The sequence below is a fragment of the Staurois parvus genome, unplaced genomic scaffold, assembly GCF_062004578.1.
Source record: "Staurois parvus isolate SC_StPar_1 unplaced genomic scaffold, SC_StPar_1.0 ptg000745l, whole genome shotgun sequence".
Lineage (NCBI taxonomy): Eukaryota > Metazoa > Chordata > Amphibia > Anura > Ranidae > Staurois > Staurois parvus.
In genome coordinates, this window is record NW_028318541.1 from 615,261 (window position 1) to 638,604 (window position 23,344).

General features: G+C 39.6%; 1 protein-coding gene across 1 annotated transcript in view; it reads left to right on the forward strand.

Annotated features, from left to right (window-relative positions):
* The window catches only part of BANP (BTG3 associated nuclear protein), a 454,339-nt gene that overhangs the window by 42,388 nt on the left and 388,607 nt on the right, over positions 1–23,344 (forward strand). The window contains exons 2-3 of the mRNA XM_089654123.1: positions 10,369–10,484; positions 17,961–18,055. Coding sequence (XP_089510249.1) covers positions 10,415–10,484; positions 17,961–18,055 — 165 coding nt within the window. The 5' untranslated portion in view covers positions 10,369–10,414. The remainder of the gene's footprint in view (positions 1–10,368; positions 10,485–17,960; positions 18,056–23,344) is intronic.

The window sequence follows — 23,344 nt, forward strand, 5'->3', positions numbered from 1 at the left end:
TGAACTAGAAGATTTGTTAAAGTTTTCTTTGCATGTTTTAATAATACCATAAGTTAATAGTTAAAATAAAAGTGTGCCATATATTATATGAGCACATGTTTGCACTAATGTAACGTTCACCATTAGCTAATGTTTGATGTAACCTACTAATTGTGCATGAGTTATTTTCCATCTGTTTTTAGTTTATCTTTTGGTAGTTTTCGCAAATTTTAAAATATTTATTTAAAAAATTTACATTGTTTTGAGATTATTATTTTTGAGATTCAGCTCATGAAACCTTCTACTGAGCCTCGTGAATCAATATTTTATCTCATGACTGATTTTATCCCTACTTCAGAGGGCTCCCTCTCTTACTGTGCTTAGTAGACAACCCCTCTTTTCCCCAATCAGCAATTAATACAGATACCCCATTCCTCTACAGCAGCCAAATATACAGCCGCTTTGCCCACAAAGGAACAATATATTCCGAGGTGATTAGTCTGCCTAAAAATAAGTTTACTGACATGTATAGGAAGTTAGCTAGTGGGAAAACCAGCTGCACAAGACACGCCATCATGAAAATTGGACCAACTCGGCAGGAAGCCTTTGCTTATTTGTTAGTTTAAAGCACAACTGCAGGTAAAGGCTTTTGCTGCAATACTTGCCTTCAATGTGGCGCAGTCTTTTACAATAAGTCCTCCCTGCCACTTACTTGATAACCTCAGTCTTCAAGGCTGAATGACGGCCAGTGGAATTCAACCAACTCCTCTGAAACAAGGCTGTCATGGTCCTGTATCCTGGACTCAAAATATAACTGTACTGAATTGTATATATAGTGTTTGTGTGTATATGTGTATATATATATATATATATATATATATATATATATATATATATATATATACAGTCATGGCCGAAATTGTTGGCACCCTTGATATTTCTCCAGGAAATCATGTATTTCTCACGAAACGTATTGCATTAACACATGTTTTGCTATACACATGTTTATTCCCTTTGTGTGTATTGGGACAAAACAAAAAAAGGGAGGAAAGAAAGCAAATTCGACATAATGTCACACAAACCTCCAAAAATGGGCTGGACAAAAGTATTGGCACCCTTTCACAACTGCGGATAAATAAGAATGTTACAAGCATGTGATGCTCCTGTAAACTCACCTGGGGCAAGTAACAGGTGTGGGCAATATAGAAATCACACCTGAAAGCAGATAAAAAGGAGAGACGTTCACTTAACCTTTGCATTGTGTGTCTGTCTGTGCCACACTAAGCATGGACAACAGAAAGAGGAGACGAGAACTGTCTGAGGACCTGAGAACCAAAATTGTGGCAAAATATCAACAATCTCAAGGTTACAAGTCCATCTCCAGAGAACTAGATTTGCCTTTGTCCACAGTGCGCAACATTATCAAGAAGTTTGCAACCCATGGCACTGTAGCTAATCTCCCTGGTCGTGGACGGATGAGGAAAATTGATGAAAGATTGCAACGCAGAATAGTCCGGATGGTGAATAAGCAGCCCCAAACATGTTCCAAAGACATTCAAGCTGTCCTGCAGGCTCAGGGAGCATCAGTGTCAGCGCGAACTATCCGTCGACATTTAAATGAAATGAAACGCTATGGCAGGAGACCCAGGAGGACCCCACTGCTGACACAGAGACATAAAAAAGCAAGACTACAGTTTGCCAAAATGTACTTGAGTAAGCCAAAAGCCTTCTGGGAAAACGTCTTGTGGACAGATGAGACCAAGATAGAGCTTTTCGGTAAAGCACATCATTCTACTGTTTACCGAAAACGGAATGAGGCCTACAAAGAACAAAACACAGTACCTACGGTAAAATATGGTGGAGGTTCAATGATGTTTTGGGGTTGTTTTGCTGCCTCTGGCACTGGGTGCCTTGACTGTGTGCAAGGCATCATGAAATCTGAGGATTACCAAAGGATTTTGGGTCGCACTGTAGGGCCCAGTGTCAGAAAGCTGGGTTTGCGTCCAAGATCCTGGGTCTTCCAGCAGGACAATGACCCCAAACATACGTCAAAAAGCACTCAGAAATGGATGGCAAAGAAGCGCTGGAGAGTTCTGAAGTGGCCAGCAATGAGCCCAGATCTAAATCCCATTGAACACCTGTGGAGAGATCTTAAAATTGCTGTTGGGAAAAGGTGTCCTTCCAATAAGAGAGACCTGGAGCTGTTTGCAAAGGAAGAGTGGTCCAAAATTCCGGGTGAGAGGTGTCAGAAGCTTATTGATGGTTATAGGAAGCGACTGATTTCAGTTATGTTTTCCAAAGGGTGTGCAACCAAATATTAAGTTAAGGGTGCCAATACTTTTGTCCAGCCCATTTTTGGGGTTTTGTGTGACATTATGTCATATTTGCTTTTCTGCCTCTGTTTTATATTTGTTCCAATACATACAAAGGGAATAAACATGTGTATAGCAAAACATGTGTTAATGCAATACCTTTTTTGTGTGAAATACTTGATTTTCAGGAAAAATATCAAGGGTGCCAACAATTTCGGCCATGACTGTATATACATACAGTCAGGTCCATAAATATTGGGACATCGACACAATTCTAACATTTTTGGCTCTATACACCACCACAATGGATTTGAAATGAAAGGAACAAGATGTGCTTTAACTGCAGACTGTCAGTTTTAATTTGAGGGTATTTACATCCAAATCAGGTGAACGGTGTAGGAATTACAACAGTTTGCATATGTGCCTCCCACTTATTAAGGAACCAAAAGTAATGGGACAGAATAATAATCATAAATCAAACTTTCACTTTTTAATACTTGGTTGCAAATCCTTTGCAGTCAATTACAGCCTGAAGTCTGGAACGCATAGACATCACCAGACGCTGGGTGTCATCCCTGGTGATGCTCTGCCAGGCCTCTACTGCAACTGTCTTCAGTTACTGCTTGTTCTTGGGGCATTTTCCCTTCAGTTTTGTCTTCAGCAAGTGAAATGCATGCTCAATCGTATTCAGGTCAGGTGATTGACTTGGCCATTGCATAACATTCCACTTCTTTCCCTTAAAAAACTCTTTGGTTGCTTTTGCAGTCTGCTTTGGGTCATTGTCCATCTGCACTGTGAAGCGTCCAATGAGTTCTGAAGCATTTGGCTGAATATGAGCAGATAAAATTGCCCGAAACACTTCAGAATTCATCCTGCTGCTTTTGTCAGCAGCCACATCATCAATAAATACAAGAGAACCAGTTCCATTGGCAGCCATACATGCCCACGCCATGACACTACCACCACCATGCTTCACTGATGAGGTGGTATGCTTAGGATCATGAGCAGTTCCTTTCCTTCTCCATACTCTTCTCTTCCCATCACTCTGGTACAAGTTGATCTCGGTCTCATCTGTCCATAGGATGTTGTTCCAGAACTTTGAAGGCTTTTTTAGATGTCGTTTGGCAAACTCTAATCTGGCCTTCCTGTTTTTGAGGCTCACCAATGGTTTACATCTTGTGGTGAACCCTCTGTATTCACTCTGGTGAAGTCTTCTCTTGATTGTTGACTTTGACACACATACACCTACCTCCTGGAGAGTGTTCCTGATCCGGCCAACTGTTGTGAAGGGTGTTTTCTTCACCAGGGAAAGAATTCTTCGGTCATCCACCACAGTTGTTTTCCGTGGTCTTCCGGGTCTTTTGGTGTTGCTGAGCTCACGGTGCGTTCCTTCTTTATAAGAATGTTCCAAACAGTTGTTTTGGCCACGCCTAATATTTTTGCTATCTCTCTGATGGGTTGGTTTTGTTTTTTCAGCCTAATGATGGCTTGCTTCACTGATAGTGACAGCTCTTTGGATCTCATCTTGAGAGTTGACAGCAACAGATTCCAAATGCAAATAGCACACTTGAAATGAACTCTGGACCTTTTATCTGCTCATTGTAATTGGGATAATGAGGGAATAACACACACCTGGCCATGGAACGTCTGAGAAGCCAATTGTCCCATTACTTTTGGTCCCTTAATAAGTAGGAGGCACATATGCAAACTGTTGTAATTCCTACACCGTTCACCTGATTTGGATGTAAATACCCTCAAATTAAAGCTGACAGTCTGCAGTTAAAGCACATCTTGTTCATTTCATTTCAAATCCATTGTGGTGGTGTATAGAGCCAAAAATGTTAGAATTGTGTCGATGTCCCAATATTTATGGACCTGACTGTATATATATAAATATTCCACGCTCAACTGTTAGTGGGATTATAACAAAGTGGAAGCAACTGGGAACAAAAGCAACTCGGCCACGAAAAATTACAGCACAAGGTCAGCGCATGCTGAATCGCACAGTGTGCAGAAGTCGCCAACTGTCTGCAGAGTCAATATCTAAAGACCTCCAAACTTGGTGTGGCCTTCAGATTAGCACAACATTGAGAGCTTCATGGAATGGGTTTCCATGGCCGAGTAGCTGCATCTAAGCCTTACATCACCAAGTGCAATGCAAAGCACCGGATGCAGTGGTGTAAAGCACACCGCCACTGGACTCTAGAGCAGTGGAGAAATGTTCTCTGGAGTGACCAATCACGCTTCTCTGTCTGGCAATCCAATGGACATGTCTGGGTTTAGCAGTTGCCAGGAGAAAGGTACTTGCCTGACTGCATTGTGCCAAGTGTAAAGTTTGTTGGAGGGGGGATTATGGTGTGGGGTGTCCTTCAGGGGTTGGGCTGAAGGACCAGTTCCAGTGAAGGGAACTCTTAAGGCGTCAGCATACCAAGACATTTTGGACAATTTCATGCTCCCAACTTTGTGGGCAGAGTTTGGGGATGGCCCCTTCCTGTTCCAACATGACTGCACACCAGTGCACAAAGCAAGGTCCATAAAGACATGGATGAGCGAGTTTGGGGTGGAGGAACTTGACTGGCCTGCACAGAGTCCTGACCTCAACCCAATAGAACATCTTTGGGATGAATTAGAGTGGAGACTGCGAGCCAGGCCTCCTCCCCCGACATCAGTGCCTGACCTCACAAATGCGCTTCTGGAAGAATGGTCCAACCTTCCCATAGACACCCTCCTAAACCTTGTGGACGGCCTTCCCAGAAGAGTTGAAGCTGTTATAGCTGCAAAGGGCGGGGCCAACTCAATACTGAACCCTACAGACTAAGACACTGATGCCATTAAAGTTCATGTGCATGTAAAGGTTGTGTGTGTATGTGAATAAATATATATTTTATATATATATATATATATATATATATATATATATATATATATATATAAGCACTTAGTTCAATTTCTATCGCTTCATTCCGCGACTTTCAGCATAAATCACGTCTGACAAGTTTTCCTGACACCAAGAGAAAAAAGGTGACAGAGGAGGGACCTCCAGCTGATTGACAGCCTCAGCTCTGTTCCTGTGTAAAGGGGTTGTGTTCCTTTCCTCCAGTCTTCTCTCAGAGCTCTCCTCACTGAGCTCTGCAGAGTATGACTTAAGCTCCCACCCGTTATTTTCTGTCAACTCAGACAAGCTTTAAAAAACTCGACTTTGAACAGATGTACAGAAGAGAAGACAACAGATAAACAGGTACAACGAATGTAGGAGGATTTTTTTTCATCTGTGTATCACCTGACGGCAGTGACTTAACTGGGCATTTTGAAGGGTTTACAACCACTTTAAAATTTTGAACCAGGCGGGACAGCATGACAGCCATATAACTATTATTTTTTTTAAAAAGGCAATGGTTCCCTCTTGTTGAATTTCTTCCTTTATATACTGGCTTATGGTTGAGGTTTAGGTATGGCAATTTTTACATAGTTACATTTGTCCAGCTTGGACCAGTGTTAGTATGTATATGCCAGATATCTGAGATCCCCTAGGAAGCTGGATGTCACTGTAGTAGGCAATGATCACCAGTAGTTTTTGGGTCCCCGACCAAGCGGCTATGCTGCAGCTCAAAGAACATGGGAGGTTACTCACTTAGCATGGGTGCAAATTAGAGAACACTTTGCACTTTCTCAGTAAATGCAAAGTGTTCTCTGGACATGGTGAGGATCATGATGTCACAGGCTCATCTCTATACCTCATCCAATCAGGAAATGCATTGCATTCATGGAGAAAATGCCAAGTGTTCCCTGAATGATGCCCGCATCGAGCGAGCGACCTTCTGTGTTCATATTGCAGCAGGGCTGTGGCTCTGCACAGGACCTGAAGGCTAGTTTAGCTATATTGATTACTACTACAGTGATTTCCAGCTTCCATGGGGATCTCACAGGTAGGGCGCATATATACTTTGGTCTAAGCTAGACCAAAGTAACTATGTAAAAATACCTAAACTTCAGCTTTAATAATAGTCCATTTTTACTACTTTAACATTTAAGCCCTTTTAATATACAATTCTTGTTAATCCCACCTTATAGGGTACTCAGCAGCAGGAGCCTTTTGTTTTACATGTGAGGTGAGCCACCTGTCCAGTCCTAGGGGGCCAATAATAGGTTGTGTAACCCCAGGACATGTCTTTATCTGATAAACGGCGAGCTCAAACTTTCCACAAGCTTTTGATGTCCGCTGATTTATACAGCAGCTTCACTAAAATCTATTGCTTGTTACATTTTTTTTTATAGCTGTAACTTTTTAAATTCATCCCTAATGTGGAATAAAACAAGGGGGGAAGAAAAGATTCTGGCCTGCGTCTGTTTTTAGTTAGTCACACTGCGTGAGTGGTATCTGGACAGTGTCTGGCATGTTCAAATCCATTGAAGAAGTCAAGGAAATTTTAATCATCAAACGCTCTGCTTTTTGAAAAATTAAGCCTCGAAGTTTTTGTTACTGCCCAAATATTACTGGGGAAGCATGTATGGCACCTAAAACACCTGTTATCACTCTGTGCCCATTATCTGATGCTCCTGTGTTGTTATTAAACCATTAAGCTAGGTTATCATTTAGAAGATTGCTTAGCTTTACATAGTAATCACCTCTTTGATCAGTTTTAGACACACGAGTAGTCGATAGATTTGGCGCCGTGAAAGCTACATGGATTTCTTTGAAGCAGAGGTTAGTCACTTGAAGCAGCCAAAGATGACATTTCTTGAATTAAATAATTTAATGACGTTATCTGAAAATATGGAGATTGTACCTCATTAGCTATGTTGACAAATGGAAAATGTTTTAATAACCCTAAAATTCCAGATGTATTTGTATTGGGGCCAGACTTTTTACAGGGTTTGTCATCACGGGCTACAAATTATCTTATGTAGAAAAATGTACATGTAACAATCCAATACACATAAAAGATTTCCCATAACTTACAGAAACTTGACAAATCCTAGACATACTGGTATTACATTTTTGTTACTGCTTCTCAGTTTTTTAAGCTGACCATGGATAATACCGTTGGACATAAAAAATTGCAATGATTGCCATTTTATTCTCTAGGGTCTCTGCTAAAAAAATAAATAAAAAAAAAAAAAATAAAAAAAAAAAAAAAAAAAATATATATATATATATATATATATATATATCTGTACTGAATTGTATATATACAGTATGTGTGTGTGTGTGTATTTATATATATATATATATATCTGTATGTGTGAGTGTGTGTGTGTGTGTATATATATATATATATATATATATATATATATATATATATATAACATTTGGGGGTTCTGAGTAGTTTTCGAGCAAAAAAATGATGATTTTTACTTGTAGGGGAGAAATGCCAGAATTGACCTAACCTGGAAGTCGCTAATAAGGGACATTTGCAATGTGATATTGCAATGTGTGCAGCAAAAAAAAAAAAAAAAAGAAAATCTCTGCAGCCAATTTAGAATTGTTTTTTCCTCAAAGAAAAGGTAATGGTCCCTTCATTGTATGCAACTAATATATTAATATATAAAAGTGATGACACGATCATTGTTCAGAGAGCAGAGCTGTGTGAGGGACCCGCTACAGGCTGCCTGTAGAAAGCTGCAGGAAGGGGCGTAAACCAGACCAATTCACCCTGCACAAGGACAGAGAGCAGCAGTGAGCGGTCTTTATTACAGGACGGGGCGTTAAAGCAGACCAATTCACCCTGCACAAGGAGAGAGAGCAGCAGTGAGCGGTCTTTATTACAGGAAGGTGCGTAAACCAGACCAATTCACCCTGCACAAGGAGAGAGAGCAGCAGTGAGCGGTCTTTATTACAGGAAGGGGCGGAAACCAGACCAATTCATCCTGCACAAGGAGAGAGAGCAGCAGTGAGAGGTCTTTATTACAGGAGGCCCCCACTCAGAGGCAAAGTCTCACACTGGATTACTGCACAGATCTGGAAGAAATATGCAAAGCACAACAAGATTCAAGAACAATACACATGATGAATTTATTTAGATAATATTTGCTTATCCCAGAGTTCAGCTTTAAGTTGTCCCGTTCATTCGTTTAGATTCTGCTCTAAAATGCACATTTATATAAAGTAGAAGGAAGCAGTTCTCTTGGTGGGGTTTTGGTCACCTTCATTGTTGGCACTCTTGCACATTTGTCCTCATTAATACTCTTGAGAAGAAAATTCTTTCCCAGTGTCTCATATGAAGTCTGCAATGCAAGCCAGTGGGCATTTTTAGACATTCTTATTTTGGGTCCGGAAAAAAACAGATTGTACCATTTTATACAGCTAATTTGTGCGCTTTTGTTTTATTCTTTTTTTTTTTGCAAGGAAACAAAGCATTCGTTGTGATAGAAACATTACAGCCATTTGAGATTCGGCTCTTTAAAAACATCCCCTTGGCTTTTGAATTGGCTCTTCTATTTGTGTACTAGACATCTGTTGGGGAGTAAAGTCAGCAAGTGCATCGTAGCAGAACGCTGGAAAGCTCTCAACAGGAGCAGAATGAGAATTGCATGCATTGAACGCTTGCCGTTACCACTGCGTTTTCAGCTGCTAGTTGCTGCCAGGACTAAGTGTCTGAATTCAGTGTCCTGTAAACTTCCTTTATCTATTGCTAGCAACCATGGCTTTGTTTTGTAAACAAGTTTCAGGATTTTAACCACTTGCTCTCCAGAGGATTTACCCCCTTTCCTGACCAGGCCATTTTTTGGAATAGGGCGCTGCGTTACTTTAACTGAAAATTCCACGGTCATGCAATGCTGCACGCAAATTAAATGTGTGTCCTTTTTTCCCACAAATAGAGCTTTCTTTCGGTGGTATTTGATCTACGTTTTTTTTGTTTTTTTTTCGCCTATAAACAAAAAGAGACCAACAATTTTTAAATAAAAACCCCAATATTTTTGACTTTTTGCTCTAATACATATCCAGTGAAAAAATAAAAAAAATCAAATTTTGTCATAAATTTAGGCCAAAATGTATTCTGCTACATGTCTTTGCTAAAAAAAAAAAAATCCCAATACGTGTAAATTAATTGGTTTGCGTGAAAGTTATAGCATCTACAAATGTCTGTATATATATACTGGAATTTTTTTTTTTTAATTTTTTTTTATAGTAATGGCGGCGATCAGTGACTTATGATCAGTGATCAGTGACTGCGGCGGGCATTCTGACACTTTGGGGGGGAACTGACTAACTGCCACTGACATTTACGGTGACACTAATACAGTGATCAATGCTAATAAAAAGTACTGGCACTGTAACTTATGTGCCATTGATAGCATGGGCGTACCTTTTGCCCTGTTGGCATTAGAGCATTGTTTTTCCCCCCTTTTTTTTATTTTGCATTTTGTTTATCTGTGCAATTGATAGCCCCTGCATGGGCGTTTTATTGCCTCTGTTTATACTGTTTAAAAAATTTAATAAAAACCATTGAAATAGAAAAGTACTGGCACTGGGCAGGAAGGGGTTAACATCTGGGGCAGAATAAAGGGTTAACTTTGTGCTGTTTTACTATGTGTGCTGTGTGTGTTTTACTAGGGACACATATTGCTTTGTATTGCTCTGCTATGAATCTCCTCCTCTCAGTACCTCTGTAGTTCAAAGGTATCTTAGTACCTCTGTGAAATGTGTGACACAGCACTGCCTACTCACAGAACATAGTGAATACGTGCCCCAGAATTCAAGGAAGTAAATGTGTGGGGATCTTCACATAGTAAGATTAATATGAGTAGGCTAGAAATAATTGAAATGCAATGTGAAAAGGAATATATGATTTTATATTTTGACCATAGATACACTTTAAATGTAAAAGGCTTATATAGAATATCTATTTTGATGTCATCAAAATGATTGACTTTACAAAACTTTACTAAAAGTACAGAGGGTAAATAAAGTCTGTTATCAGTATAATGGCATTGTCAGTATTTGAGTAACATATACTAATATATCCTCTTTAGTCTTCCCTTTTTTTATCTGAAGAGTTTTTGCTTGCAAGAATATGACGTTTTCAGTCACCACCATTGCTGTGTTATTAATTACATTTTTGTGTAATTTTTGCAGGACGATTCATCGCATTGAATTTGCGAAGAATTTTGAGCAGTTATCAATGATGTCAGGCGAGGAGCTGACAGAAGTGGTTCAAATAACAGTTGATGATTTACACGTTAACCACCCTGGTGAGTTAATTTCTGATCGCCTTTCATAACTTACCTGTCATGCGTTGATGAGGCTTTTCCAGTTTTGCTGAGTAAGAACCTACTGAATGTTGACGGGCTTTTGTCCACGTTACAACTCTGTCTCTTGTCATACAGGTCGATTGGGGTTCAAAAGCAGGTTGATGCAGCTTAGGTGGTCAAATACAGGTCTGAGGGGGGTCAAAAGTACCTGTCAGTGAACTCCTAATGCACCTATCAATGATCTCAGAGGCAACTCAAAACTATCAAATGCAAGCAGAATACAACCAAATGCAAGCTGCGTTTTCCCATAAACACAATCATTAAAGTGGAACTAAAGGCACATATTCTTACATCTGTTCTAACGATCTGATGCCCATGAGGTCCCTTGCTGGCATCTTCTCCCTAGCTTCTTCAAGGTGTTGGTCTTTGGCCATCTTGATTGGCCAGCATGGGATGATGTCATTCCTGTGCATGCGCAAGAGTGCAGCCTTCTTAACACATAACGAGAGTGATGGAATGTCATCCACACATGCGCAGCTTAGTGTACATTCTATAGGGGGTGCACCTGCAAACAGGCAGGTAAGTGTATTTTGTTGCAGATGAGGCATTGACACTAGGGGATCACCAAATGTGTGTTGAATGATGCTGGAGTGAGGAGCAGCACTGGACTGGTGAATGGATGAGTCTGCAGGGAGTAGTGCTAGAGGTGTGAATATTGCAGCCAGAAAAGCCTGCTTTTTTTTTTTTCTTTCAAGAGGTTATGGATGGAAACTCATTTCCAATGTACACCAAAAAATGGAGCATGGAGGTAAATGCACCTTTTAAAGTCCGGATTTGATGTACATTGGGTTATCACTTTCACAACTGCGTAACACATATATACAGCATCTAGGAAGTGGGTTTTATACCTTGAAGCCACACATATGAACTCCTGTGTTTGTGCTGGAGGTGTGCTCCCAACACTGGTATCAACAGCTCTGTGTCTCCCTCTAACGATTGGGAGCCAGAAGAACCAGCTCTCAGTCACATGGTCACTGTAATAACCTGTGATTGTCACAGTGTGCTTTCACTCTATAGCCTGTCCCTGTGTTGTTTCTTCTCTGAGTAAAGGAAAAACTGCATTATATCTAGAGGAGAAGTCTGTTAAAAAAAATAAAAGTCTGTTAAAAATAAATAAAGATTAACTAGATCAGGGCTTGATCTACTTTATTGAGCATCAGTGTTAAGGTCAGTGTATTTAGGTAGGAAAAAATGTTTTATTTTTAAGTTAGGTGCACACTACCTGCCGTTAAAAACATTCAATTTTCTTTGCGGGTAGTAATCGCAGCTGCTGGCAAAGGGGGGTGAGTAATGGTGCCCTGCAGCTTACAGTCACAAGAAAGTGTGAACGGCATACAGAAAACTATTTTCATATGCAGAAAAACACAGCTCCCCAGTGAAGTGTGAACTGGACCTTAGAGTCAATGCAAGTGTAAGTGTGTTTAGGGAGGACAGAAAAAAACAATGGGTGAAAAATAACAAATAATGCACATATGTGGTATCACCATGATTGTCAGGAGTAGGAGAATTAATTTTGCAGGGGTTTTTTTGGTGCTGGGTCATAGTAATGGCACAAAAATATACAGTTATAGTTTTAAAAAATTATATTTTTTATAATTTTGGCCCAGTTTTCCTTTTGATAATTATACAAAATCAGGTGATGTTCATTAACTACTTGTCCTCCGGCGGATTTTACCCCCATCGCCCCTTCCTGACCAGGCCATTTTTTGTGATACAGCACTGCGATACTTTAACTGACAATTTTCTGGTCATGCAACACTGTACATAAATGAAATTTATGTCCTTTTTTTCCCCACAAATAGAGCTTTCTTTCAGTGGTATTTGATCACCTGTGCGTTTTTTATTTTTTGCACTATAAACAAAAACAGACCAACAATTGAAAAAAAAAACCCCCACAATATTTTTGATATTTTGCTATAAAACATGTCCACTAAAAAATTGAAAAAATCAAATTTTGTCATAAATTTAGGCCAAAAGGTATTCTGCTACATGTTTTGCTAAAAAAAAAAAAAACCCATTATATGTAAATTAATTGGTTTACGTGAAATTTATAGCGTGTAATTTTTTTTATACTAGTAATGGCGGCGATCAGTGACTTATAGCGGGACTGCTGCTGGCATTCTGACACTGATTAACTGCCACTGACATCCCAATAACACTTAATACAGTGATCAGTGCTAATAATCTCTTAGATTGTAAACTCCAAGGAGCAGGGTCCTCCTATCCCTCTTGTATTGAACTGTATTATTGCTGTATTGTCTCCCTTTATATTGTAAAGTGCTGAGCAAACTGTTGGCACTATATAAATCCTGTATAATAATAATAATAATAAAAAGTACTGACACTGTATTAATGACACTGGACAGGAAGGGGTTATCATCTGGGGCGATCAAAGGGTTAACAGTGCTGTGTGCTATTTTGCTGTATGTGAGAAATACACAGCAGTATGTTACTGCTGGCAGGAGAGAGACCTGTATTGTTTACACACAGATCTCTCTCCTGTCAGTGATACTGAGCGATTGCTGGGTGCTGGTGGGGAATCTCCAGCCAGGACCCGGTGATCGACATCTGTAGCTGCCAATGGCATGCATGCCCTACCCGAAAATACAAATTCTTGTATATACACGTGGTATTGCACAGCCCTGCTGTGCTGCCCTGTAGCAGTAGTTTTGCTATAGGGCGGTCGAGAAACGGTTATTATTACCCACAATCAAGCCCAATATGTCCTGAGAAAAAAGCAGGTGTAATCCACATGGATACACTAAGTAGTTATGATGTGTACAGTTTTACTAACACATACCAAATTGCAAAACTGGGTTTGGGTCTTAAGTCCTGTTTTGACTTTGGTCATAAAAGGTAAGTTCACCTTTGGAACATGTTACATGTTCCACCCAATTTTAGGGTGGAACTTGTAACATGCTCCCATAGCCGCAGCCCCTCCCTCTGACAAATAGTACGGGGCTGTTAGCTGTTGTGTAAATATTCTGTCAAATCGATGTGAGGTGCCTTAAGCATCTGAATTGCTCTGTATAATTATAAATACTTTTTTTAGAGGCCCTTTCATGCTGCATAAATTGCCATGTTTCTTTAATGGTCATTTAGGCTTTGTTTATGAAAGGACCTCTTGAGCTTTCGTATTTAAAGCTAAGATGTAACTTGTCCTGGTCCTGTCGGATGATTTTTATTGGGTAGTAAAATGTTGTACAGATTGCCTGGTGTTTATTAACTGTTCCTTTAGCTTTCTTCATTTGCAGTTTATTTGGCAGTTAATTAGACTTGCTGGTCTTGGGTACAGATAGCTCACTGTTCTCCTCCACCATATCTATGCTTGTCTCATTCCTCGCCTGCTTTTAAGATGTCTTAAAGATTTGTGATGTAAGTGCTTATCTCTTGCTTTCCCCAGCAGTCGTTTCAATTTCATTTTAAAATACACATTATCTACTTGTGCAGCTGTGACTGGGAAATAGCGCGATGGGGAGGAGAGGTTGTTGCTGTAAAGCGGTATCATCGCTCCTTATAGTGTGAGGAGCCGACCTTGTTTTTGTTTGCTGAAGAGATTGTAATTGGCATCTTTAGATTATGATCAGGGTAATATACCCCTTGGCCTGCCCTTACCTACTTTCTGACTGTCACTATCCTTGTACCCTCCTCTGTGTTACCAGCCTAAAATTCTTCACATCTCCTAACTTCTCAACAGTGTTTGATTGCAACGGCATAGCCCAAATAGTGTCCTTCCGCTGGCTGATTCTACCTGAATGGTCTCAGTGCTGTTATTTCATTGTGACAGTGAAGAATAATTCATAGGAGGCATGTAATCCTAGGGAAACATCACTGTTTTGCTATAGATGTGAATTTGAATATAGTTTTTATTTGATGATCACTTACATGCTTGCTGTGCTATAGTTTCATAATGGTATTTCATATACAGAGATGTCAGTAGTGGTTATCTGTATATCTTCGCAGTCAGCAATGTGTAATTGTAAATTGTTGTAGGCAACAACTCCTGTTTGTATATATTTATATTTACCTGGAGTTCAGGTTTAACTCTGCGCTTCCTTATGTTAAAAGCCTCCTGGCTGAAGCTGTCAATTGTTTAAAAAAATGCAGTCTTTTCTTGAGGCTATATTCACAGGCATTTTTTTTCAAGCATTTTTTCAGGCTTTTTTTTTTACCAGATTTGCAAATATTATAGGCATTTTTCAACTAAAAGGTGTGGAGTGCTGCTGAAAAAGGTGCCAAGAGCTGCTTCTTGTGCAGAATATTGCTTGGTAAAACACTGTAAAAAAAAACCCCAATTTCGTGTAGGCGTATCAATTCTAGGCTGAGGGGACAAAAACATTCAAATCTGCCTGAAAATTAGCTCATGTACTTTTATGAGCAACTGGCGTTTTGATACAGGCAACAAAATGCTCAAATGTGATCAGGGGCCATTGAAATTAATGGGATTTTGCGTGTTGAGTGTTTTTGAGCGTTGAGCTTCGAGCTGAAAAACACTCAAGTGTGAACGGGGTCTAAACCTTCCAAAACACCAGCTGCTCCTTTCTTTTCAAATACTCGCCTGAAACTTAAAATACTTACCAACCGAAGGCGATCATATTTAAAAAATAGGTAGAGCAATCTGTGCTTGTGAATTCAAATCAGCTCTGCACTCTCCAATTCTGGTCCAGACTCTTTCCTCTTTTCCAGCTTAGCACAATGAACCCTCTCATCAGTACAATGCCAGTATTACTGGAAGACATAATATCTAGTATGAGCACATAGCATAACTTGTTTATTTAGATTCTCTGTAACAAAACTTTGAAAACAAACTCTTGAATTGTGTTATGCTTCACCTGATATTTTTAGTTATATGACTCACCAGGTTTCCTTGTTGAGTTTTACTATCACAGTAAAAACGTTTTCCAAGGTAAAGGTCTGCCGTTCCAAACTTCGAAAAGAGAAAGTTTGAATAAGCATCAAAGAGAGAACCAAGCAGAGAGCGCACAGCAGGTTTAACAAAAAAGGGCAGATTGACTTGTATATTTTTATATGTGGTCCGCCTTGGTTAGTAAGTGTTCTAATTATTGGTTGTATTGGTGCAGGGGACCAAAAACCATTCTAGTTTAATTGTAATCACATTGTTGCACTGCTTAAATAAGCAGGTTTTTATGTGTGTGTAGACTTGGTACAGCTTTCACATTTACATATACAGTATCTCACAGAAGTGAGTCCACCCCTCACATTTTTGTAAATATTTTATTCTATCTTTTCATGTGACAACACTGAAGAAATGACACTTTGCTACAATGTGACGTAGTCAGTGTACAGCTTGTATAACATGTAAATTTGCTGTCCCCTCAAAATAACTCAACACACGGCCATTAATGTCTAAACCGCTGGCAACAAAAGTGAGTCCACCCCTAAGTGAAAGTGTCCAAATTGGGCCCAAAGTGTCAATATTTTGTGTGGCCGCCATTATTTTCCAGCACTGCCGTAACCCTCTTGGGCATGGAGTTCACCAGAGCTTTACAGGTTGCCATTGGAGTCCTCTTCCACTCCTCCATGACGACATCACGGAGTTGGTGGATGTTAGAGACCTTGCGCTACTCCACCTTCCATTTGAGGATGCCCCACAGATTCTCAATAGGGTTAAGGTCTGGAGACAAGCTTGGCCAGTCCATCACCTTTACCCTCAGCAAGGCAGTGGTCGTCTTGGAGGTGTGTTTGGGGTCGTTGTCAAGTTGGAATACTGCCCTGTGGCCCAGTCTCCGAAGGGAGGGGATCATGCTCTGCTTCAGTATGTCACAGTACATGTTGGCTTTCATGGTTCCCTCAATGAACTGTAGCAGCACTCATGCAGTCCCAGACCATGACACTCCCACCACCATGCTTGACTGTAGGCAAGATACACTTGTCTTTGCACTCCTCACCTGGTTGCTGCCACACACGCTTGACACCATCTGAACCGAATCAGTTGATATTGGTGTCATAAGACCACAGGACACGGTTCCAGTAATCCATGTCCTTAGTCTGCTTGTCTTCAGCAAACTGTTTGCGGACTTTCTTGTGTATCATCTTTAGAAGAGGCTTCCTTCTGGGACGACAGCCATGCAGACCAATCTGATGCTGTGTGCGGTGTATGGTCTGAGCACTGACAGGCTGACCCCTTCAACCTCTGCAGCAATGCTGGCAGCACTTATATGTCTATTTCCCAAAGACAAGCTCTGGATATGACGCTGAGCACGTGCACTCAACTTCTTTGTTTGACCATGGTGAGAACTGTTCTGAGTGGAACCTGTCCTGTTAAACCGCTGTATGGTCTTGGCCACCGTGCTGCAGCTCAGTTTCAGGATCTTGGCAATCTTCTTATAGCCTAGGCTATCTTTATGTAGAGCAACAATTCTTTTTTTCAGATCCTCAGAGAGTTCTTTGCCATGAGGTGCCATGTTGAACTTCCAGTGACCAGTATGAGAGAGTGAGAGCGATAACACCAAATTTAACACACCTGCTCCCCATTCACACCTGAGACCTTGTAACACTAACGAGTCACATGACACTAGGGAGGGAAACTGGATAGTTGGGCCCAATTTGGACATTTTCACTTTTGTTGCCAGCGGTTTAGACATTAATGGCTGCGTGTTAAATTATTTTGAAGGGGCAGCAAATTTACACTGTTATACAAGCTGTACACTCACTGTGTCACATTGTAGCAAAGTGTCATTTCTTCAGTGTTGTCACGTGAAAAGATAGAATAAAATATTTGCAAAAATGTGAGGGGTGGACTCACTTCTGTGAGATACTGTATATTTATAAAGCATAATAGAATTAGGCTTCTGGAAACATAGAAACATCTTACACCTTTGAAAATAGTACACACTCCACTGCCCTGATCCTGACTTCATTAGCTAGTAAGTCACTAACCTGGAACAATCTTGCAGCTGCTTTTTAGGCTTGTTCCACATCAAGAAACAATAATTAGAAAAGCATAAATGCACAAACATGTACACATAGGTATATAACGTTACGTAGGTTATGAAGTCCACATTTGGGTAATGAGATATTACATGTGCACTTGGACAGACAATATCAAAGCAACACAGATGCATCTGTGGGTGCGGATCAAGTATGCGGTCACTTGGAGAGATATTAGACACTTGGATTTTAAACAGATCTTTACTCTTTCTAGGTTTTAAAAAATTGTTCACATATTGATCCTTTCACAGTCAGTGGAGGAACCTCCTTTCCTAAGGAATCTGTAACACATGCCACTACTCCACCCAATTAGCGTCATAAGATTGTGGATGTACTCGCAGCCACAGGGCAAAGGGTCACAAGGTGGACAGCCTGGGCAGCACTGCCTACTAACTCATTAATTGTTGTGAAAGATTCCCGCCACAATTATTGTTTAATTTTTTTTTTTTCTCTGTTTTTCCACAGTCATGTTAGAAAATCATGAGGTAACAGAAGACGACATGACACCTTCACTGAAACGCCAGCGGATAGAAATCAACTGTCAGGACCCATCCATAAAGGTTTTCACATTCACCATTTATTTCTGTAGCTTATTCTTTGATGCAGTTTTGCTATGTTGGAATAGCTGCTTGTCTGGAAACGAGACATAGCCCGAGGAGGTGTAAATCTCTGTATGATAAGAGCTAGGGCTGGTTCTATGTCCAGGTCACGCCAGTGGCATTAAGCTTTATGAGGACTTAAGTGCTCCATAGCCCATTTTCACACATTAAATCAACCTCCATATGAAAGATTTTTGTCCTGAGTGATTATAAGAGTCTCAGAGGGAATTATTTCTCTCTTTTTTACCATTTTCGGAGCATTAAAATACCCACTAATAGAGAGTCTATTTGATAAAGGAAAACTAACTATTGTTTTGCCTGTGTTCTGTGTTCCCATGCTGTCATCTAATTCATAAGAACCACTTTAGCAGTTGCTGAGTTTAACCGATCATCCTGTCACTATTGACAAGTCTGAGCCTGGCTAAATATATAGATTCAGCTCAGATTACCTATCATTTAATGTTTTATTAAATAGTTAAAGATTATCTCTAGACAAATACTGAGAGAGAAACATTTGAATTCAGTCATATATTCATTACATAAACCTTAAAAGTGAATTTTTAAACAACTAGCATTTTTACCTAAATCTATCTTGATATTAGGCTTCCGGGAAGGGATCACAATTCTCAGCCAATCAGGGCTCTGTTACTGTAAACAGTGCTGTTGCTATAATGTAACTGCTGCTCCTTCTTTGTCCAGACAGAAGGATGGTGGAGGAGAGGTAACTAAGGAAGCAGAACATCAGCGGCTGTTTTTTTTTTTTTTTTTAAACTCATACAGTCACCCTTCAAATGGATGAGCCCTGTTACTGTGATTTCAATGGGGAACAGTGTTAAACGGACACATAAAGGATGCTTGTGGCTATAAGTGTATATTGGGCATATTGTATTTGAAGCAGTTGGCCACGTTAAACATGTATTAATGCAGAAGATAAATCTTTGGTTGATCAAAGTGTTTAAGAGTTTATAGCAGTGTGTAGAATGTTCATTACAGATATTAGATGTTAACACGTGGCCACACTACTATATGGATCCAAATTTTTTGCAGTTGTGTAAGATCAGTTGGCCACATCTTGACAATGAGTTTTAGCAGCCTGATAAATTTCTGGTAAAAAAGAGAATATCCACAACTGTGCAGCTCACAGGAAGCACAATGTGCATATGTAATGTGGAGCTATGACTGCTTGCAGGTATATACAGGTGTACCTTGGTTTATGAATTTAATGTGTTCTCCAGGACGGTTTTGTATTGCAAAAAATTTGTAAACCGAAACGCAGTTTTCCATAGGAATGCATTGAAAACCAATTAATCCGTTCTGGAGGTCAGAAAAAGTAAAAAAACTATTACTATAGGTCAGTGCCGGTTTTTAAATGTAACTACCAGGTTTTTCTTTTTTTTTTTAGCTCAGAGAATCAGCTGTCACTTTCCCCCAGCTAAAAGAAAGAAAGTTTCCTTTTAGTTTATTTCCCGGAGTTAAAAGAAAAAATGTTTCCTTTTTAGTTTGTTTCCCGAGATAAAAGAAACAAAGTATCCTTTAGCTCTGGGGAAAGTGACAGCTAATTCTGTGAGCTATAGCGACATTAGCATGCATTTTGCTAACATTTATGTTAAACATTGCACTAATATATATAAAATGTTTAAAAGGACTAAGAATCCCTCCTAAACTTTTTGCCATTCACAATCAAAGCAGAGGTAATTCATTCTGTTTACCCAAACAGGGATTAGAAAACATGAAAATAGATTATTATATTTAGGTTTGGTGTCCTGTTTTGTAATCTGAGGATATACAGCAGGTAAAATAAGTATTGAACACATCACCATTTTTCTTAGTAAATATATTTGTAAAGGTGCTATTGACATGAAATTGTCACCACATGTTGGTAACAACAACCCATGCAATCCAAACATACAAAGAAAAACCAAAACAAATAAGTTCAGAAATTTAGTTATGTGTAATAAAATGGAATGACACAGGGAAAAAGTATTGAACACGCTAGCTGAAATTTATTTAATACTTTGTACAAAATCCTTTGTTGGTAATGACAGCTTCAAGACGCCTCCTGTATGGAGAAACAAAGTGCCATCAACTTGAGTCTGAGTCCTAGTAACTTGATGAATAAGAGCTCTAAAAAGAAGTTGTTTTTGTACTAGTCTGGTGAGATCCTCCAGTGTTATCTCCACAGCTGTAGTCAATGTGTCCAACCACCTAGTAGTCGGTCTCCCTTTTCGTTTGGTTCCTTTGATCTTCCCAAACATTATTTTCTTCTCCAGTGATCTCTTCTCTTCTTACAGTGTGACCAAAATATGATATTTACAACTTCATCATTTGGGGCTTCTTGTGACATAGCCGATCTGATCTTTTCCAAAACCGATCTATTAGTTCTATAGGCTGTCCATAGCACGCATAAAATCCTTCTCCAGCACCAAAGTTCAAATGAGTCGATCTTCTTTCTACCCTGTTTCAGTAATGTCCAGCTTTCACAAATGTAACTGACAACTGAGAATGTTTGAGCATAGACAAGTCTGATCTTTGTTTTCATTGTAATTTCTTTGCATTTGAAAACCTTGTTGAGAGTCTTCATTGTGTAGCAATTCTGCAGAATATTTCCTCACTGCTAGTTGCTTCCTTGATTATGAGAGAACCCAGGAGATTAAAATGCTTTACAGGCCTTAGTATAGGGATACTTTAATGTGTTTGTGGACATGTATTATGCTGCCTGGAAATGCATTTGTTTATATATACCCATTTCCATTATTCTGCAGTCTAAACTTGTACAGTAATCCAGTGCTGCAGTGGCTGCCGCTCAACAAGCAGAGCTTGTAATAACGCAAGCAAGGATTTTTGTTCCGCTTGATAGCATGCTCTGAGCTCTAGAGCTTCTGTTTTGTGCACCTTATAACTGACCTTTTTTTTTGGCATCCACAGACTATAAATACAAAAGTTTCTGGAATGGATCAGCAGCACCACTGGATGTGATGATGTCTGCAAAAAAAAAAATCTGTATTCTTGTAGGCAAATTTACTCCATTTTTATCAATATGCAAGCAAAACCATTAAACACATATAACAGTTGCACAAGTAATATTATATGTGTTCACCTAATTGTGCAGCTGTGAAACTAGACTGATAAAAACAAATATATGACCTGTGCCATCTAAAAACATAATAATACTCTTATATGTTTCTGGCAGCGAGAATCACTATAGCTAGACATTGGAAGCAATCGGCTATTCCACCTGATTATGTTAAAAAGAAACTAAACTGGATTATGGTCAATGACAAGCTCACATGTATCCTGCAAAATACGTAGAAGAAATTTGATAGCGTATGGAACCCGTGGATTCAATATATATCTGTGCCTTAATGTATCCTATCCTGACCCTCTCTTCTAATATTTTCTTTTTCTTTTCTTTTCTTCTGTTCTGTATTGTTTTGTTTTATATATTGACAAGGCAAAAATCACCTGCTCTCGTCTTAGTGGTACTAAGAGTTTTTTTTTTTTAAACCGTCAGTTGTTCATGGTACAGTTTGTTGTTTCTAGTACTTTATGTTTATATGTCTGACTATTTAATAAAAACCATTGGAAACTAAATGCATAATAATGTAGGAGCCAATTGGCTCTATGGATCAGTGTTTCTCAAACTTTTCTCAGACAAGGCACCCTTTAAAATTCTGCACAATCTTGGGGCACCCCATTATAAAATGTAAAAAACTAAACTTATAGTTTTACATAATTCAACAACCTCCACATGTAGAACACCCAACGTTGGCGGTGATTTATCCTTCCAAGCAAACGCCCTTTGCACACTGGTATGGACTATTACGCCAGCATTTCTCTTCTTACTCCGCTAATGTGACCTCAGTACTGATGGAGAGGGGTAAGGGCAGGAGCGGACTGACAACTCATGGGGCCCCTGGGCAAAAGGGGATCATGGGGCCCCTGTGTCCTTGCCCAAATTTAAAAAAGCCTATGAAAATGGGGCCCCCTACTGACCCCGGGCCCTCGGGCAGTGCCCGAGTTTCCAAATGGTCAGTCCGCCCCTGGGTAGGGGAGAAACAAACAATGATGCGGTGCAGGCACCCAATATCATCCTTATAACTCAGTTATTATTATACAGGATTTATATAGCGCCAGCAGTTTGCTCAGCGCTTTACAATATAACGGGAGACAATACAGCAACAATACAGTTCAATACAAGAGGGATAGGAGGGCCCTGATCCTTGGAGTTTACAATCTAAGAGTCAATGATATAATTGCACAGTAATAATCTGTGGCTTCTTGTAGATAAAAAAGGCAGGTTGATCCACCCACTGGCTTGCATATAATTTTTGTGCAATTTTTAGGCATTTTGCCAAGGCACCCCTGACAAAACCTGAAAGCATCCTGGTTGAAAATGGCTGGTATAGATAATCGTTTTCTGTTTCTCATTTTTACTTTCTACCACTAGATGGCAAGCTTGGCATTCCTCAGGTTTAATCCTACAAATTATATGTTAATGCAAATCATTTTCTGTGCAAAGGTAGAGATTAAATTCCTGCATTTACCTCTGTTTCTCTGTCAGCGAGCTTGTAAAGAATGAAGGTAAATTATGGCCCAGCTTAATCTTGTAGCTGGATATATTTCTGAAAATTACACATCTGGAATTTGCAGCAAGGTTTGTAATATAGGTTTTGATTTTTTAGGGCATTGCAGGAAGCATAATGTGACTTTCGTATATAAATATTCCTTGCGGTGACACTCCTTTCGGTTCCTATGTTGTAAATATTAGGCTATATTAAAGGTCAAGTGAAGTGAACTGCTCTCTTCTTACATGCAGGCTGTGTCCCATTGGCCCCATTATTGTACTCATTGTTCCCAATACACCATATCAAGGTCGTACAAAATATCTAGTGTCAGAGACATGACAGAAATCCCTGCTTGCAACAAGCTGTATGTAAATAACAGATCAGCTTTTAGTTGCAAGTATAATGTTGTGTAATGTGTTAATTTGGGATAGCTGCAAATCAGTTTAACCCTATATTGTACTTTGTAAACCTGTGCTACATGGGAGGCAGATAGTGGAGAGAGATACTACTCTTGGCCATTCTAGTAATAAGAGTTTAGGAAAGCCTTTGATCTTAACATAAGAACTTCTGGAAAGCAGCTAAATACACAACTGAAATGCGTACATGTGAACTGTGTTACCTCCTAGAGCAGGGGTGTCCAAACTTTTTTTCAAAGAGGGCCAGATTGGATGAAGTGAACATGGTG